At 34.8% G+C, this 21510-nt stretch overlaps 1 protein-coding gene across 4 annotated transcripts in view; it reads right to left on the bottom strand.

Moving 5' to 3' along the window:
• The window catches only part of ADK (adenosine kinase), a 620365-nt gene that overhangs the window by 427408 nt on the left and 171447 nt on the right, over positions 1 to 21510 (bottom strand). For all 4 annotated transcript variants that reach the window (XM_011928472.1, XM_011928446.1, XM_011928455.1 and 1 more), the window contains one exon: positions 11158 to 11236. In XM_011928472.1, the coding sequence (XP_011783862.1) occupies positions 11158 to 11236 (79 nt within the window). The remainder of the gene's footprint in view (positions 1 to 11157; positions 11237 to 21510) is intronic.

Genomic DNA, 21510 nt, shown 5'->3' with positions numbered 1-21510 from the left:
CTACTCGGGAGGCTGAGGCAGGAGAATTGCTTGAATCCAGGAGGTGGAGCACCTCTGCACCCCAGCCTAGGTGACAGAGTGAGACTCCATCTTCAAAAAGAAAAAAAAAAGCCAGCACATTAACAAGATAATTCACCAGGATCAAGTGGATTCGTCCTATGGATATATGAATGGTTCAACATATACAAATCAATAACTGTGATATATCACATTAAATGCAGGAAAAAAACATATAATCATTTCAATAGATGCAGAAAATGCATTTGACAAAATTCAACATTCCTTCATGTTACAATTATCAACAAATTGGGAATAGAAGGAATGTAGCTCAGCACAATAAAGGCCATATATGAAAAATCTAAAGCTATCATTTTGAATGGGAAAAAAGTGAAAGCTTTTCCTCTGAAATCTGGAACAAGACAAGGATGTATACTTTCACCTTTTCTATTCATCATAGTCTAGAAGACCCAGCCAGAACAATTAGGCAAGAGAAAGAAATAAAAGGCATCCAAATTGGAAAGGTGGAAATTAAACTGTTCTTGTTTGCAGACAACATGATCTCATATGCAGAAAACCCTAAAGAATGTACCAAAATACTGTCAGAATTAATAATCACATTCAGTAAAGTTGTAGGATACAAAACATACAAAAGCATTTCTATACATCAACCACAAACTACCTGAAAAAACAAAAATCAAGTAAACAATTCCTCTTAAAATAGTTATAAAAATAGCTAAAATACCTAGGGATAAATTCAACAAAGGAGGTAAAAGATCTCTAAGATGAAAAGTATAAAACACCGATGAAAGAAATTAAAGAAGACACAAATAAATGAAAAGATAGCCTGCATTCATGTAATGAAAGAATTAATAACGCTAAAATGTTCATACTATCCAAAGTGATCTACAGATTCAAAGTAAACTCTCTCAAAACGCCAATGACGATCTTCACAGAAATAGAAAAAAAATTCTAAAATTCATATAGAACCACAAAACATCCCAAATAGCAAAAGCAATCTTGAGCAAAAATGACAAAGACACATCATGCTATCTGACTTCAAAATGATCCAGCAATTTCACTTTTGGGTACATACTCAGTGGAAATGATTAAGATATATCTGCACTTCCATATTTATTGCTTCATTATTCACAACAGCCAAGATACGTAATCAACCTAAGAGTTCATCAGGCAATGAATGAATAAATAAAATGCGGTATATATACACAATGGAATACTATTCATCCACAAAAAAAAAAAAAAAAGAACAAAATCCTCTCATTTGTGGTAACATATAGGAAGCTGGAGAATATCATGTTAAAAGAAATAAGCCAGGTACAAAAAACAAATGCTACATAATCTCAACTCACATGTGAACTATAAAAAAGCTGATCTCATAGGAGAGTAAAATGGTGTTTATCAGAGGCCTGGGTAATTAGAGGGGTAGAAGGATGGAGAGATATTGGTGAAAGAATCTAGAATCACAGATATGAATAGGTTTTCGATAATTGGTTAAAGGCTGTGCACAGTGGCTCACACCTGTAATCCCAGCACTTCGGGAGGCAGAGGTGGGAGGGTTGCTTGAGGTCAGGAAATCAACATCAGCCTGGGAAACAAAGCAAGATTCCATTTCCACAGAAAATTTACAAGTTAAAAATTAGCTGAGCATGGTGGCACAGGCCGGTGGACCCAGCTACTCAGGAGGCAGAGGTGGGAGGATCACTTGCGCTTAGGAGTTGGAGGCTGCAGTGAGCCATGATTGTGCCACTGCACTCCAGCCTCGAAGACGGAGCAAACTGCCATCTCCAAAAACAAAAATAATTGTCTAGAATAGGCAAACATATAGAAACAAAACTAGATAAGTGACTGTCTGGGGCCCAGGGGTTGAATGGAAAGAAGATCAGGGGGTGAGAGAGAAATGGGGAATGACTACTAATGGTTATAGAGTTTCTTCATTTGATAATGAAAATATTGTGAAACTAACTGTGGTGATGGTTGCACAGCTAGCTAAACCTGTGAACACACTAAGAGCCACAGGATCATACATTTTAAACAGGTGAATTGTATGTGAACTATATTCCAATTAAGTTATTTAAAGAAGAAGGAAATGTGTATTAATTGGAATGTAAGTTAGAAAATCAATACAATTAAATATTTTCTTTGCTTTCAAAAACAATGGCAGCTGACAGTACCACTGTATAATTTAAATGGCAAAGACCATCCTTGTGAACCAATTAACAAATGAGAGGCCGGGCGCGGTGGCTCAAGACTGTAATCCCAGCACTTTGGGAGGCCGAGACGGGCGGATCACGAGGTCAGGAGATCGAGACCATCCTGGCTAACACGGTGAAACCCCGTCTCTACTAAAAATACAAAAAACTAGCCGGGCGAGGTGGTGGGCGCCTGTAGTCCCAGCTACTCCGGAGGCTGAGGCAGGAGAATGGCGTAAACCCGGGAGGCGGAGCTTGCAGTGAGCTGAGATCCGGCCACTGCACTCCAGCCCGGGCGACAGAGCAAGACTCCGTCTCAAAAAAAAAACAAATGAGACTCTTTCAGAAAAATCTGAGTTCAATTTTCATTTCAAATAAATGAATACACCATCCATAGGACAAAAACGTTTCTGAATTCCAATTCCAAAATAGAATAAAAAGGAACAGAGTTTTATCCCCTTGATGAAATTATGTCCCATTGCTTGTAGTATTTCTTACTGAAGGTTTATTTGTTTTGCTTTTAGACAGAAAAACACAATTTCAAATTGTACCCATGTTTAATATCATACCCAGGAACACTGCATGACATTAAGGTCCACAAGAGTAGAGATATGTCATTCTTTTATGAAGTGGGTAACTGTGATATGTGTAGATTTATATTAGACAACTGCAGAGTACAACCATAACTGCTGAGACAGAACTAAAAGCATGTCATCACAAATAGTAGTAAAATAATTTCTTAATATAATACATAAAAAAAGTAGGAAGAAAGGAAGAAGAGGGGAGGGAGGAGGAAGGGTAGGAAGAGAAGGGAAGGAGATGTAAGGAAGGGAGGAGGAGGAAAAAGAAGGGAAGGGGAGAGGAGGGATAAAGGGAAAAAGAGAGAGAAAGGAAAGGAGAGAGACAAGGAAAGGAGAGAGGGAGAAAAGGCAGGAAGGAAAAATGAAATACTGATTTTTCTTTACATTAAAGAATCTGATCTGTTAGAATAATTTCACAAACACATCAAAAGTATTGTAATTGAGGACAGCAAGCCACTGCTTCCTTCATCTTCTTTTAGCTATGAAAAGTTTACAACCTAATTTGAAAAGGGAAGAGCTCAGAAAGGCAAACAAAGAGGAGTATTAATTCATATTTAAACTTTAAAAATTATAAGGAGGTATCACAATTTGAATAGTCAACCTTATTTGTAGGGCTTATGTTACTTAAAATTATTCATTAATCATAAAATTGACAGAATTAGTACTTACTACTTTCTTAAATGACAGAAAGAATCGAGAGACTGTATTGCATCACCTTCTGCCACATCCTGCTATAATTATAAATACAGTTGTACTACTGACATTTCTACAACTGCTCCAGGTGAAAGCATTTGAAAAGAGAATTCTCTTTGATCACTTCATTGTCATTTCTTCTTTTTAAATTTACATCTGGACTGTTCCAATGCACAGAAGTACATCTCATAAAAAACCTTTTAACCTCTAACTAGCTTTTCTAGGTAAAATAGGTCACAAAAGAGATAATCAGATTTTTTTTAATACAGAAAAACTTTAGATTAACTTTTTTCAAAAAAGATCTCGAAATAGATAAACAACATGAGTCCTTTGATTTAAATCAGTTTTAACTTCTAAATACCATAACTCAATTAGTAATGTTACACCAATTGGTAGTTCTTGAAATATCAGCTTTACAATTTTGAGTTCAATGTTTCTATTTCATTCAAACATAATTCCTAAAACTTTTGTTCAGTGTTTTTAGAAACTCATTTTACATAGTATTTTGGAAAGCTTTAAAATACAATTATGAACACTAGTTTATTATGTGATGTTTTACATCAAGAAAACAATTAAAAGCATCCCCCTGAGATGTATAAAACATAAAACACACTGGCATTTAGGCAGTCCTCTCAAATTTTAATTAAAAATGAAACAACAACATGGTTAAAATTTTACTGGAAGTTAAATACAAATATGGAGGCTTATCTAACTGGAAGAGACATGAAAAACTGCAAGACTGAATGTAAGTCAATAATTATAAAAGCAGATTAGAAATTATAAGACAGAAATAAGGATCTGCTAATTTGAGAGGAGACCAAGCTAATGTCTTGAGGATCGTTTGAGCCCAGGAATGCAGGACCAGCCTGGTTAATACGGCAAAATCCCATCTGTACAAAAAAGTTAAAAATAAGGCGGGTGTGGTGGTGTGCACCTATAGTCCCAACTACTCAAGAGGCTGAGGTAGGAGAATTCCTTGAGCCCAGGAGGTCAAGGATGCGGTGAGCTGTGATCGCGCCACTGCACTCCAGCCTGGGTGACAGAGCGAGACTCTGTCTCAAAAAAATAAAAAATAAAATAAAATAAAAATCCATATAGCCTCAATATTATAATAATTACAGGAAAAAAGTTATTCAAATGATTACCTGCTTATATTCCAGTTAACAAAGGATAAGATGGTATTTAAAATTTTTGGGATGCCCAGAATATACCCCAAGATGGCATTTTAAAAATAAATTTTAAAATACTATAGATAAATTAAATTCAAGGAAGCTTAAAAACAAGTGAACCTAGAACTTAAATAGAAATACCTCATGTAGCTCACCATCAGGCTTCTGAAAAATTCAATGAGTCACATAACACTATAAATCTCCAAAGAACAAAAAGGTATCTAGGCACCAAGGAAAACTGTCATCCCTGGGAAGCATGAATGAAAGAGTCCATTTACTGATAGCTGTATTTAAAGTGATGCATATTCGACACTCTCTGTGACAACCTACAATTACTCCCAAATTGAAGAAGACAGTAAGAAGTGAAGAAAACAAGTGAAACACTACTCAAAATCTCTCACATTTAGAGAAGTAAAAATTGAAGTCTTCTCAGGATGAGAGAAAAATCTCCAGTAAAAAAAGCAAGCTGAGGTTACTAGTTAGAACAGTAGGGTTCCATTTCTGCTTTGTTTACTCACCATGGTGGTTTTTTCTATCTTATTTAGTCAGAATCCTTATCATTAAACAATCATCACAGACCAACATATTAATTATGAGAATGCCAGAAAGAAAACAGAGAGAAAATAAAAGAAAAAAATGTTTGAAGATATAATGTTCCAAAACTTCCCGACTTTGATAAAATGAATGAATCTACACATCCAAGCATGAACTTGAAGCATGAATGTAATAAGCTCTAAACATGATAAACACAAAAAGATTCACACCAAGACACATTATAGTCAAACTGTTGAAAGACAAAGAAAAGGAAAGAATTTTGAAATCAGTGAGAGAAAAGCAACTGGTCCCAAGTCAGGATTCTCAATAAGATTAAGAACTAATTCTCACCAGAAACCATGTAGGCCAAAAAGCAGTGAGTTGACATATTTAATGTATTAAATGAAAGGCACTATTAACCAAGAATTACATATCCAACAAAACTACCCTACAATAAAGGGGCTATTAAAGACATTCCCAGATAAACAAAAGCTAAGACAGTTTGTTAACAACAGACCTGCCCTACACAAAATGCTAAAGAGAGTCCTGCAGGCTGAAATGAAAGGACATAGTAAATATAAATGCCAGTATCACTGAACTTTTGGTTTGTAATTCCTTTTATTCTATATGATTTAAAAGGCAAATGAATAAAAGAATAATTATAAATCTATGTTAATGGGCATGCAATATACAAAGACATAATCAATGTATATTGATTATGGCCTTAATCCAATCTGACTGGTGTCCTTATAAGAAGACATTAGGACACGCAGACACACTCCAGGGGTACATATGTACACAGAAACCACCACGCAAAGAGGCAGAAAGAGAGTAGCTATCTGCAGGCCAAGAAGCAAGGCCTCTGAAGGAATCAAGGTGTCAACACTTTGATCTGGGACTCCAACACCATGAGAAAATAAATCCTTGTTGTTTAAGCCACCTAGTCTCTGAAATTGTTAAGACTGCTCTAGCTAACTAATATTGAACTTATTCATAATCATATATTATTCTGCATTATTTATTTCTGTCACACTTTTTAAAAAAAATAATGGAACTACAGTTGGATTAAACACTTTACCAATACTGAATTAAAAAGAACAATGGCATGCTTCCTTTTGCCTATGAAATAATAAAATAGTTTTACTTTTATGTTTCCTTTCTATACTTCACTAGAGCCATTAGGTCAATCCTTCTTGTATGTGTGGTAAAACTTAACACAGTCAAAGGTAAAATCCACTGTGACTTACACCTCTGATGCATCAAGCCCACATTCTTGGTATCAGTCCAATGCGATGACATTAAGCTAAATATCCTCTCAACAAAAGCATGTAAACAGAATACTTAGGATTTTAATTACTATCAATAATAGGTGTTTAGATATAGGAATTAGTTTATAGTTCTATAAAAATATCCATCTATCTTTTAGCTAAATGCACGTTTTGGCATTCCAGCTCCTTATGAATCACATCCCTTGTGTTTACAGATTCATTATATAGGCTTATCAGTGTTCAAAATGTCCATCACTTTAAAACACTCTGAAAGACACTGGCTATCATCCTAAGTTAAATTTCTGTTTCTTGCAGAAATGGCTTTAAAACACCTGAATTTGAATTTGTGATGTCAAAACTGAATTCCAAATAAGTTACAGTTTTAGTAAAGAAACTGAAAAAAAAGTTTTATTTAACCTCGTTGCTCTTTTCTGTGACTTTTTTACTTGAGTTCTGAAGCACTCTTAATATAAAAATGAGCCATTTGGGCCAGGTACAATGGTTCACACCTATAATCCTAGCACTTTGGGAGACTAAGGCAGGAGGATCACTTGAGGCCAAAAGTTCAAGACCAATCTGGGCAACATACAGAGACCCTGTCTCTACAACAAATAAATTAGCCAGGTATGGCATGGTATGACTGTAGTCCTAGCTACTCAGGAGATGGAAGAAGGAGGACTCTTTGAGCCCAGCAGTTCAAGGCTGCAGTGAGCTATGATCACACCACTACATTCCAGCCTAGGCAACAGAGCGAGAGAGAGTGTCTCAAAAAATAATAATAATAATAATAATAAATAAATAAAATTATTTGTGTGGTTTTTTTTTTTTTGTATGTTTTTTTTTTCTAGCCTACTTGTGGCCTCTTCAAAAACAGAAACAAGCTGGGTGTGGTGGCTCATGCCTGCAATTCCAGCACTTTGGGAGGCCGAGGTGGGTGGATCACGAGGTCAAGAGATCAAGACCATCCAGTCCAACATGGTGAAACCTCGTCTCTACTAAAAATACAAAAATTGTCTGGGCATGGTGGCACCTGCCTATAGTCTCAGCTACTTGAGAAGCTGAGGCAGGAGAATCACTTGAACCCGGGAGGCAGAAGTTGCAGTGAGCAGAGATCGTGCCACTGCACTCCAGCCTGGCAACAGAGTGAGACTCTGTCTCAAAACAAACAAACAAACAAAAGAAACAGAAACCTCATAAAAATATTTTTTTCTATAATCTTGTTTTTCCATTCTCATTCTCAATGTACTGCCAAATCAGAGAAAGGCATTCCTTTGGTCCCATATTTTGTTAATATTGTACTGCAAGGTATCTATGTCCAGCAACAAAAATAGCCATCTTTTAGGCACATATTCATTTTCTTCCATTTATTTTTCTTTTTGTAGAGACAGGGTCTCAAACTACTGGAATCAAGCGATCCTCCTGACTTAGCCTCTCAAAATGCTGGGATTACAGGCATGAGTCACAATGCCAGCCTTTTTCCATTTCTTTCAAGTCAAAAATCACATTAAGTGCTTCTACAAATTTTTTAAAAACTGACAACACAACCAAAAGTGTTCATTAAGAAAGCATCAATTATCATACTTAAGCAAGTCACACCCCTTTTTAGCAGTGTTGTATACATGCTGTGCAGGATATTGAGCAGATAAGAACTTTCCACTTTCATTAGTAAGAAGTTCAGACCAAATGAAATTTACCAAAATTTACATTTGTACTGTATATCAAATAAATCTAGAATTCTATTTGGACAAGATATCAACAATATTTGTTTTTGTTGCCTATGGTTTCATTAAAATCTTCAAGAACATGATTTGACATATCAAAATACCTAAGAACTTTGGGGACATTTTCTTGTTGACATAATTTGTCATATAACTTGATATATGAAAGTATGATTACTAGTAAGATCTCACATAGTAAGTTACCCAAAACTTCAAATTCCTTTTATTACTTTGCAAAAGACAAGAACAAATAAGCCATTACTAGAATACATTGTTAGAATGAATGTGAAATATTGTAAAAAGTGCAAAAGAATAAAAGTAGGCAATGACTGTTTTATTATGAGACTAGTATCAGGGAGAAAGCTGAGGGAGAACTTAATTACATAATTAATGAACTTTTAGAAGGCAGAAACTGATGAAGATCCTAAAGGAAGGAGACAATCAGTGAACAGCTAATAGTTTCCCGGTATTAGTCCATTTTCACACTATTGTAAAGAACTGCCTGAGACTGGGTTATTTATTTATTTATTTATTTATTTATTTATTTATTTATTTATTTATTTTTGAGACAGAGTCTCGCTCTGTCGCCCAGGCTGGAGTGCAGTGGCACGATCTCCACTCACTGCAAGCTCCGCCCCCTGGGTTCACACCATTCTCCTGCCTCAGCCTCCCGTGTAGCTGGGACTATAGGTGCCCACCACCGCGCCCGGCTAATTTTTTGGCCATCTCGGCCTCCCAAAGTGCTGGGATTACAGGTGTGAGCCACCACGCCCAGCCAGAGACTGGGTAATTTATAAAGAAAAAAGGGCCGAGGCGGGCGGATCACGAGATCAGGAGATCGAGACCATCCTGGCTAACACGGTGAAACTCCATCTCTACAAAAAATAGAAAAAATTAGCCAGGCGTGGTGGCCGGGGCCTGTAGTCCCAGTTACTTGGGAGGCTGAGGCAGGAGAATGGCGTGAACCCAGGAGGCAGAGCTGGCAGTGAGCTGAGATCCGGCCACTGCACTCCAGCCCGGGCGACAGAGCGAGACTCTGTCTCAAAAAAAAAAAAAAGAAAAGAAAAAAGGTTTAGTTGACTCACAGTTTAACATGGCTGGAAAGGCCTCTGAAAACGTATAATCATGGCAGAAGGCAAAGAAGAAGAAAGGCACCTTCTTTACAAGGCTGCAAGAATGAGAAATGCGGAGCAAAGGAGTAAGAGCCCCTTATAAAGCCATCAGATCTTGTGAGAACTCACTCACTATCATGAGAACAACATGAAGGAAACTGCCCCCATGATTCAATTACCTCCACCTGGTCTCTCCCTTGGCATGTGGGGATTATAGGGATTACAATTCAAGATGAGATTTGGGTGGGGACACAAAGCCTAACCGTATCACCCCCAGTTCTAGTAGGAGAAAAGACTGAAAACTGTAAAATGCAAAACGTGCCTTGATAAATTAAGGCTTTAGTAAATCATCCTTTTTTTTTTTTTTTTTTTTTGAGATGGAGTCTCACTCTGCTGCCCAGGCTGGAGTGCAGTGGCATGATCTCGGCTCACTGCAACCTCTACTGCCCAGGTTCAAGCTATTCTCTGGCCTCAGCCTCCCAAGTAGCTGGGATGACAGGCAAACGCCACCACACCTGCCTAATTTTTGTATTTTTTTAGTAGAGACGGGGTTTCACCATGTTGGTCAGGCTGATCTGGATCTCCTGACCTCAAGTGATCTGTCCACCTCAGCTTCCCAAAGTGCTGGGATTTCAGGCGTGAGCCACCGCGCCTGGCCATAAATCATCCTTTTTCTATTACTTTGGAAGTTCATAAAGTGACCACCTGGATGTTTTACCAAAAACAATACAAATCAATTGACCAACAGAAAGACTCAGGCCACTTCATATTAATGACCACCTTAAAGATTCATTTTTATAAAAGATTTGAAAACTATGATTAAATCTGAGCTTGGAAGTATGTGGAATAATCATACTATATGTCTAAATCAACTAAGAGTTACTTGAAAAGAAATCATTCTGGATTTTATTTGTCAATTTTCCACTTTTCCAGTTCTTGAAGTTAATCAGAATTCAAAGGGAAAGCATTAATCAATAAAAAAGAAAAAGAAATCTAGTATAGCAGAACTGACACATGATTGCAACGAGCAGAATTTTGAGCTAGCTTCAAACTGCAAAGGTAAGAACCAGTGGTATGTAAAACTTGTTCATATCTTTCAAAGCTGGAAGATTAAGCAGATCACTAACTCTCTCAATCAAGATTAGGTTAAACTGGTAACTCATAGAGTATATGCCTAATGAGTTTATTCAATTACTCATTGGAAGATATGGGAATAGAGACAGATATACAGATATATTAAAGATATACCCAGGTATAGATATATAGATGTATATACATATCTACCAACATATATGTCTATACATATTTAGGCATGAACATATGCATGTATATTTATGTATATAGATATCTATATATAATACAGAGCAATTTCTACTATCTTGTGGCAGAAACGTCCTTTCTAAGGAGGACATGCAGGAAATGAAGAAGCCATAAAGTTTAATTACATTAAAAACTTTGAAAGTTACATTAAGAACTAAGGCACCGTAAAAGACATTGTAAGAGTTAATGTACACATGACAAAAAATAAATACTTTCAACTTATAAAATAAAAAGGAATACTATCTATAAAATACAAAGAATTTCTATAAATCTGTAACATATGAAAAATTATAAAATGATAGTGAAAGGAAACAAGTAATTTAAGAAGAAATGCAAATGAACAATAAACATATTAAAAGTTCAAGCTTACCAATAGCCAAAGAAATAGCAATTAAAGTAACTTTTGATTAGATGTGCAATGACTACTAAAATCCCAGTTCAAATGAACAAAACTATATTCTACAGCAACACAATATAAATGGAAACAATTATGCAAAATAGACATGGGTCTAGAATCACTCTGAATCCTTTTAACTTTTCAAATAAGTAACCAACCTGAGCCACTTTAATTGAGTTCTGGGTAGAGCCACCAGCATGATATTCGACTTTGAATTTTTTCACGAGTTCATCAAACCTATAAAGAAATCACAGTAGAAAAAAGTAAGTTACCTTCTATGAGTTGCCACAATGTAAACTTTTCTGAGCAGAAGAGTATTAAAACACAAATAGTAAAATATTTTAATTGTTTAAGTATGCTGAATCAATGAATTGAAATATCTTATAACAAAAATACTGAATTTCCACATTTAAGAAATGTTTTCCATAAGTGTACAACTATAAGAATTTAAAACACAGACTGTCCATAATTAGCCATTAAACTAAACAGAAAGTAAAAGTAATAATTAATAGATTGCCAAATGGAGGTCACATGTGGCAAATTGGTTAAGTCAAAATCAGAATCCCAGTCTCAGAATTACTTGTTACTACAAACATACAGAAATCAGTGTGTATTTCTCCTCATTCCAGACAACTAAGCGAGTTTTCTATAGAAACTAAACAAAATTTCACTTAATGTTACCCTTGGAATCAGTTCAAGAAGTATGAAAATTATAAGACCTTACACTTCAAAAGAGATGATAAAGCATATGTTCATTTCCTCTTCCACATCTTACTAAATGTCAAAAAATATATTTTATATATAAAAACAAACAAAAGCATAACAGCACTGCCTGTAAAGCAAGGAAAGAAAGATGCCACAAACAGACCTATCTAATTATATGAAAAGATGCAGCTAGAGAATGACACAGTATCTATACACTAACAATTACTGAAAAATTTTTGAAAAATCAATAGTTGGATGGATTACCTGAGCAATCAAAATATGCATGGGTAAAAACTGAGATAAAAATAGAAAAGTTGAAATTTTTAAAAATACCAAAAAAGTAGATAGAAAATATAAGAGATTAAAAATATGAAATAAAAATTAAAAGGTGCAGAGAATTTATTAGGTGGTCCGAGATCTATTTAACAGGAAATACAGAAAGGGAAAATAAACATTATGAAGAGTAAGAGAGAAATGTTCAGGGAAAAAAGGGTGAAACATAAATATGGTCAGATTTTTCCAAACATCAAACAGTTTTACAAGTGATTAGGGACGAGGACCCCATACTTGGACACATCTTGTGTAATCTCTCATATTAAGATAAAACCCTAAAAGCATATAAAGTGAAAAATAATAATTACCTTAAAAGGAATAAAAATCAGACTAATACTAAACTTCTCAAAGAATACCAGATGCTAAAAATATAATGGAGTAATGTATTCTATGCTGAGAAGGGAGGAAATTTTTGAAACTAGAAATTTTCAATATGCACTCAAATTATCAGGTTAATAAGGCAAAGCAATACTTAATGATCCTTTATCCCATGTGGAAAAAATTACTAAGGAGATGTGCCAAACTCTCCCCCCAAAAAAAACAGAAGAAAGATGGAATGAGGTTAAAAGAAAAGGAGGGTGGTGTACGACTTTGAAAAAGAAAGCCATAAAAAAGTTAAAAGTGCCCATCATACATTATTGCAAGCAAAATTCTCCCTTTTATGGAGAAGACTCCATAAATATCTCAAATGTTAAAAATCAAGTTTTTAAAAAGGTTTTAAATATATTGTTGAAGTCATAAAGTTAATCAATAAAAAAATCAACCAAAGCAAATATAAGGAAGAATAAAAAGGCAAAACAGTGTAAGTGCACTACATTCTTCATCTTCCAGTATAGAGTTCACAGACATTGTATAAACTTAATTAAAAGTAAGCATAAATTCATTATTTAGATTTATAATGTTAAGCTAAAAACATTACCTTTTTTTTTTTTTTTTTTTTGAGACAGAATCTTCCTTTGTCACCCAGGCTGGAGTGCAGTGGCGCAAACATAGCTCAACGCAGCCTCCATCTCCTGGGCTCAAAGGATCCTCCCACTTCAGTCCCCCAAATAGCTGGGAATACAGGTATGCGCCACCATACTTGGCTAATTTTTTTTATATTTTATTTTGTAAAAACGGGCTTCACCATGTTGCCCGGGCAGATATCGAACTCCTGAGCTCAGGCGATCCTCCCACCTCAGCCTCCCAAAGTGCTGGGATTACAGGTGTGAGCCATGGAGCCAGGGCCTAAAAACATTAACTTTTAACAGTATTTGCATCTCTATGGAGTTGATATAAAAGGATTTTTTTTTCCCACTGGTGTTTATAGTTTACTTTTGTTTTTCATAAATTTCTCTAGAGTAAGTAAAAAAAATGTGCAAAATTTAAGAAGTGTCTGTGTAACTACTACTCAAGTTAAGGAAAAAAACATTGAACTGACTTAGAAATCCCAGTATCTTATACATATCTCTCATATATAATATATACATATATATACACACATATATACACACACACATATTCTCTCTCTCTCTCTACAAGTGTCCTTACCCTGTTGTTCTTCATGAGTACTTTGGCCGTTCTTGGTTCTTTGCACTTCATATAAATTTACAACTAGTTGTCAAACTCCAAAAACCAACTTGTTAGGATTTTTTTTTTTTTTTTTTGAGACTGAGTCTCGCTCTGTTGCCAGCCTGGAGTGCACTGGCGCAATCTCAGCTCACTGCAGCCTCCAACTCCCTCGTTCAAGCAATACTCCTGCCTCAGCCTCCCAAGTAGCTGGGACTACAGGCGCATCCCACCACGTCCATCTAATTTTTCTATTTTTAGTAGAGACGGGGTTTCACTATGTTGGCCAGGATGGTCTCCATCTCTTGACCTCGTGATCCACCTACCTCAGCTTCCCAAAGTGCTGGGATTACAGGCGTGAGCCACTGCACCCAACTTGTTAGAAAATTAGTGATTGCACTAATTTTCTATATCTATGCTGGGAAAAGTGATATATTTCCAATATTACATCATCTAATCCATGGTTACAGTATCTCTCAAAGTTTCATGTTTGCCACAAAGCCCCCACATCTTTTATTCTGATCACTACTTCATACTTCCTATGTTTTAATACTATTATGATATTGTTTAAACTTAATTTTTATTTGTGGCTGATATTTATAAACATTCTTTATATCCATTTTTTCCAGCCAAGTTTCTAATATTTAATTAACTCCAGAGATTTATGTGTTTTTAATAAATTAAACATAATTATCATTTGTGAATAAGGACAATTTTTTCCTCCCCTTTCTTGCGTTAGTACAAAGACTACAAGCTCTAGCATAATATAAACAGAGAATAAACAATAGTAGGTGGAAATGGGCAAATTTAGTCTTGTCTGAATTTTGGTCTGAGAAATCCTGATGAATAGCAGAATTAGTCGATTTCCCAAAATTAGAAGTCTTCAAATAAGCATTTAATTTTCTACCTTGTTGTAGTTTTAACTATGTGTATGTGTTGCTTCTATTAAAGTATTAAGCATTTTTAAATGTTACAGATTTAAAATAGATTTATGTCTATTGATAGGTATTTTCCATGCTATTTCAAATGAGAAATGTTAATTTACAAAAACTTATGCGCAATATAATCCTTTTTTTGTGTAAACAAAATTATCCAATATACATGTCTACTGAAAAGAATCTGGAAGAATACAACCAAAGTATTAACAGTAGTTATTGCCAAATTAGGAACAATTATGGCTCTTTTATACATCTGTTTAAATTGTGCAATAAGCATATAAACTGTTTTGTAATGAAAAATCAACTTCATTTTATAATAAAAGAACATAGCAATTTTCCATACAATTATTTTAAAAGAACTATATATAGTACAAAGCTGAATAAAAAGCAAGAGCAGAGAAAGAAGTGATTCTGAACAAAAAAGGCAGGGAAAGTTTAACATCTGAATTGAAATTTGACACTTAAGGGAAAAAAAATATTCAGGGTTGAGTGTGAAACAATAAACATGATGTATTCAGAAAAACCAGTTAAACACAAACAAAATGCAGGTCAAAATCAAAGTAGTAAAAATTGACAAAGAAAAAGTAGTAACTATCAGGCTAATAAGTGTAGACACTATTCTGAAAGCTACTAGAAATTATTAAACTCTATTTAGCAATAGTGCGAGAAGTGGACTTTTTAAAAATGAAGATAACACTGGAGGATAGAGTAAAGAGAAGCAGACCACCTGCCTTTAGAATAGCTCATATGAAAGACCGGATAGAGAGACAAGACCAAACTAAGGAATCATTCCGAAGTTGAAGATATAGGATGTGATGAAGTGTAAGATGTGGAAGATGGATGATAATTCTGAGGTTGCTAGTTTGGATAACGAGCTGGATGGTGTCAGAAAAGAAATGCAGGAGAGAAGAAAATCTTAAGAAGGAAAAGGAACTCCTAAGTAGCCAACTAACAAACCAAGAAATATTTATCTTCAGGGAACTGATTGTACTGTGGCAAGACTAACAGGTGTTTAAGGATGAAAGAGTTTATGGTATCATTACATTTTATGGAAAACTTCTATATATTTTCCTTACAGGACTTTTTCCATAGGGAATAAAGTATGGGAATATCAGGAATTTATAGATTCCTTCTTACTTTCTCCTTTTGGTTGACATTCTTTGTCTGAATGGGGTGGCCATATAAACACCTCAATCAAAAGCCTGACAGAACTGGAAGGACAGTACCTGATCCATTTTTCTACCACAGGCCTATTATAGTAATTATCATTGGAAGAAATTTAATAAACCTTGTAATATTATAATTATTTATAAGTTACATTATTACAGGAAAAAATTATAACTTATAAAGATATGAATATAGTAATATTAAACAAATGTACAAAATGACACTAAAAATAAGAGAAGCAAATTAAGATAAAGTTGAAAGAACACAAAATGTAAGACATAAACATTTATAGTTTATAAAAGCTGAAATATAATATGGGATGTCCTTATAATAATTGTTCAACAAAATGATCAATAAATTCATTCAATATAATTATTTTGTCTTTAAAAATTAACATACTGTCCTCCTACCTGTCTAAAGCACAGGTCTAGGATGTCTGTTGGACTTTTTCTTTTCAAGAGTGATGGTGTTTGTTACCGACCCACACTTCATACACCCCTCTCCTTTTTTTCAGTCTCTTAAACCTCCCAGCTACCTCTGCTCTCCAAATGTACAGACAAAGCATCAGAATGAATACTGGAATATGATGTTTATAACTCCGTTTATAAGAGACTTGAATTCTTACTATGTTCTGTCTCCTCGCAATTCTGAAGGTACATCTTATTTGTGACTTTAATTGTATCTGTTGTTTTGAGGAAGATGAGAAAATTTAGATTCATTATCCTCTAAGTCCAGTTTAAATGGCTTTTGATGGTATAAGTGGCAGCCTAAAAACTGGAAGATCAACACAGTAATCAAGGATATATTAAGACCATGTAAAATAAAAATAGAAATATGTAGAATTAAATATCTTGTGGTTGGAAACTAAATGAATTACTTTTAAATAAAAGGCAACTATTGTCAGTTATATTTAGGATGCATCTAGAAAATCTATCCTGAAAAGCTAGAAAAACAATAGAAAAAGTGAAGAGAACAATAAGGAATACAAAAGGGAGAGGAGAAATTTTAAAACACAAATAGCACTGTAATTTCTATTGTGTCTTTTTTCTCCTTACCTTACATGAAGAAATAAAAAAGACTCCATGATTATACCCTTCAACACAGCATCCTATATGAATAAAAGTACTTATAAATAAGAAATAAGAAGAATTATGAACAGGAAAATGTCCACAAAACCAACACTTTACAATTTCTAGTTCTATCTAAGGGCAATTGCTTTCCATTTTCACAGAAACTAAAGCGACTAAGTTATTTCAAACTCAGGGGGAAGGGGGAATGGGAGGGAAGGAGAGAGAGGGAGCAAGCATATGACAGTGTGCATGTGCTCAGCATATTATCAGGAGAAGAAGACCTCACATTGTGTTAAAATCAGCACAGCGTAAAAACAACATTAACAATTTCTGAACATTTCATAGATTGACATATGAAGAATAGGACATGTGATTAAAATCTTTACAATGAAATTCCAAAAATTTAACTTCCTTAAGAAAGCATTCATAACTGCCAGTTAGAATTTCTGATGAAGTTCTTCCTTAAATTTCTCATCTAAACAAATAATAAGTTAAAAACATAAGTAATTCTAAACAGGTTATACTTATTAAGATCAAATGTTAATAGAATAACACAGGCAAGGGAATTGATAGGCAAACTGTAAAATTCAAAGCTTTGAAATCTTTTACTGCAAATGTTTGGTGAGGTTTTAAAAACTCAAATGTCAGTTTGCTAAAAGCCAAACTAACATTTTCCACATGTGTTTATATTTAAGCATATTTTTACAAGATGGAAAACGTAACAGTTATTCAAAACTAAGGTTAAGCTATTAGTTCATAAGGATTATAATTTGAAGACATTTCTTGAACCTCCAATTTTATTTTCTTTGATAAGAAAGCAATTTTAAGCATGTATTGCTTAGATAAGCCCTTATTCAACTCTAACATGTTTAAAGGTTTAATTATTCCCATTTATAACTCTGAACGTGAAGATCATTGTACCTAAGATAATCAAATATACTGCTGAAAAGCACTTTGTATATAAGAATAGATGATTAAAATAAAATGAATTATTCCTAAATTTAGATGCATGATACGTGCATTAGGTTTCTACCCGCTGTAAGAACACAACAAAATTTCTCTAAACCAATTTATGATTTTCATTAAATAGTAACTGGTTGACATTTAGTTTTAAATCACAAAAAGAAAAAGTCATATGTAAGAAAAAGAAAAATACTGCAGGACAGTGGTTCTCAAAATTAGATGGGTAATCTCATGGTAAACCTAGAGCATCACCCACACGTCCACAGACGGGTACTTCCAAAACACAAATTATACACTCCACCTCCCTTACTGGTTTGCTTTCAGCTGTTATTTCTACCAGAGTCCATGGTTTATAATGGGTCTGAGTTTCTCTGATTATAGAAATATTCCAGAAACATATGTAATAGATATGGAGAGAGAGTAGTTAAGCAATAACTAGCTAATCATTTCTTTCTACCAAACTTCAAAAAATATCACTCATCAGAAATACTCAAACATGTAAAATCTCTAATCAAAACATAACATATGGAACTTCCGATTCTGGGTAGCATATACTGCATCACAGACAACATTCATACTGATGACACCTAGGAAGGCCATATAAATCATAAGTCACATTGTTAATGGTACCAAAGAGCTCTGAAGCAACAAGCACAAAGTGGACAAATTTCCAGAGAGGTGAGACCTGTTCACAGGGGCAGGCCAGAACTAGCAGTTTTTTGTTCCACCTGCCAACATTTGTAGCCAGAAGCATGAAGACAGAGAAACAAAATTTGACATTTCCCAAACCTAAAACACACAGCTAGTTTGCCCCAAAACACATTTGCTGAATTCTGAAACTGAATGCTAAGTTAAAGAGGTTAACCAAAATAGTTCCAAAAGCAGAAAGTTCTCTGAGTCTAGCAGTGCTTACAAAAGACAGGACAAGAAAAGAGCAACTAAAAACATAATAGGCAAGAAATGAAAGCCCTAAAAGGAGTGGAGAATAAAAATAAGGATCCGTGGCACATTTCCACTGGGGTTTGGGGGGAAGGATATACTTATACTGGTTACATGTGGAACCTCAAAATTCACACTTTGTGCTTAGCAGAAGATAACAGTAAGGAAGGGGGCAATAGGGGAAAAACAGCAGGGATTTTAGCAATTACATAAAGCTGAAGTAATAACATTGGAAACTGAAAACCTAAAACAAAAGATCGTTTCCCCTTTGACATAATTGCCAAATTTTGAAGGCAGACATAAATTAAGCTAGACACCTCTGAATTAAGCTGGAAACCTCCGAGGTCAGTTTGGTACCCTTATTCTGGGGGCTGTTTCAGAGCTGAGACCACTGGTATCAATTTAAAGTCCTAGAGGTTCAGGCTCTAGGAATAGAAGCAAACAGGCTTGACTAAACTATCAACACTGAAAAATCAACTCTGACCTAGCTTAACCCTTAATTTTTATTAAGGTAATATGCTCTCCCCTCACTCCGTATCAGCCTCATACAGAGAAGAGTGAACACTCTGGTAGAAGATACAATCTGAAGAATCTATAATTTGTGTATAAAGTGTTGGTAAATAATAATAAACTGAAAGTTATAACAAGAGGTAAAATAATTTGACTAAAACTCAAGAAAGAAAAAAGCAAGAGAAGAGTATCTGCCTACTACTTAGACCCAGACATGGTTATAGTTACAGGAGGTATGTGCAGAGCTGGGAAAATAAAGCTCCAATTCTCTGGCTGTATTACCAAAGCAGAGAGCTCCAGGGAACCACAAACTACTGGGACTCTTCAGACATCTAGAAAAAGTGAAAAGACTCAGCAAAGAAACAGAAGATAAAGAAGATAAAATAAAAATATTAGAATTTAAAAATTCAATAACTAGAAATTTAAAAATAACCAGATGGGCTTAATAGTAAAATGAAGAAGACTGTTAAGAATCAGTATAGTTAAAAATAAATCAAAAAAATTTTTCCAATCTGCAGGACAGAAAAAGGATTTTTTTAAAAAATGAAAAAAGACCTATAAGACAATACTAAAAGATCTAAATTTGTGCATGAGAAACAGAAGAAAAAAAGTGCAGTGCAGAAAAAGAAAATTGAAAAAATAATGACTTGACCAGGCATGGTGGCTCACAACTATAATCTCAGCACTTTGAGAGGTCAAAGCTGGAGGACTGCTTGAACCCACGAGTTTGAAACCAGCCTGGGCAACATAATGAGACCCTACTTCTACAAAAAAAAAATAAAAATAGCCAGGCATAGTGATGCATGCCTGTAGTTCTAGCTACTCAGGAGGTTGAGGCAGGAGGATCACTTCAGTCCAAGAATTTGAGGCTGTAGTGAACTAAGATTATGCCACTGCACCGCCTGAACCACAAAGCAAGACCCTGCTTCTAAAAAAGGAAAAGGAAAGAAAGAAAAAAATGGCTTAAAAATTTCCAAATTTGATTAATGACATACTCTTAACAGATTCAAGCTCAGAAACTCCACACAGGATAAGCAAACACAAAATCCACACTCATACACAAGAGAAGAACACAGAGAGTGGAACCAAGGGATACACCAAAATTTAAGTGGAGAAGGTACCAGCAAAGAGGGATGGAAACAGCCCACCTGTCAGAAAAAAGAGCTAAGGGAGGGGAAAAGCTGTGGGGGTAAAGGAGGAAGAAAGGAGCAGAGGAAGGAGGGAAGGGGATAGATCCAACATGGCCAAATTCCTCACTACAGACATATAAGATCAATTTGATATCAATACATGATTTCCTATAGTGGAGTCATCAGGACAGGCAACATTCCTCAATGGTTAGAAGCAAAGGCTCTGGTGTCAGACAGACCTAGCTTTAATTCCATATTCATCTAATTGTATGACATGGGGCAAATACGGCTGGCCCTCCATATCCATAAGTTCCACATCCATGGATTCAACCAACCATAGATTGAAAATATTTGGAAAATATGTACTCAACATGTAAATAGTGTTTTTTCCTTGACATTATTCCCTAAACAACAGAGTATAACAACTACTTACACAGCATTCACATTACATTAGGTATTACAAGTAATCTAGAAATGATTTAAAGTACATAGGAGGATATGCATATGTTATATACAAATACCACAGAATTTTATATCAGGTACTTGAGAATCCTTGGATTTTGGTATCTGAGGAAGTCCCTGGAACCAATCCCCCATGAATACCAAAGGACAACTATACTTTAAGTTCTCTGAGATTAGGTTTCCTCATTTGTAAAACATAGCATTAAAGACTATTTCTTTTTGTGTTCCACAATATTTAAGCATAGTGCCTCTTGGATAATGGGTACATAGAAAAAAAAATTGATGAATGAATGGTTGAATGAACAAACTAAAGAAGGATTAAATGAGAATTGCTGCTGCTATTGTTCTTGGATTTTTAAGAACATGTACACTACCAACCTATACAAATTTTAACAAAACTAGATTTTCCTTGAATATTTTTAAAATAATTAAATATTGATTTGGTTTGTGCTTGTATCCCTGTTACAAGCACAATTTTATCCATTGTAAAAAAGAATTTCTATTCTCTGATGAAATTCTTTATCTTGTATCCCTGTTACCTACTGCTTTTGAGAGAAATCTCATTCTAAGACACAAATTTTCGATTAACACAGATATGATGTTACCCAGCAAGAAATAACAAAATCAAATTTCTAAACAAGTGAGATGAAATAAGGTGCTTGTACTTGCTTCCCTTGAGAGATTGCGTGTGTGTATAGCGCACTAGTCCACTCTTCCATTTCATTTACCTTGAACGTAGTAAGCAC

Source organism: Colobus angolensis, unplaced genomic scaffold (genome assembly GCF_000951035.1).
Source record: "Colobus angolensis palliatus isolate OR3802 unplaced genomic scaffold, Cang.pa_1.0 Scaffold12, whole genome shotgun sequence".
Classification (NCBI taxonomy): domain Eukaryota; kingdom Metazoa; phylum Chordata; class Mammalia; order Primates; family Cercopithecidae; genus Colobus; species Colobus angolensis.
The sequence above is the reverse complement of the archived record's forward strand: the minus strand, read 5'-3'. Positions and strand labels throughout refer to the sequence as shown.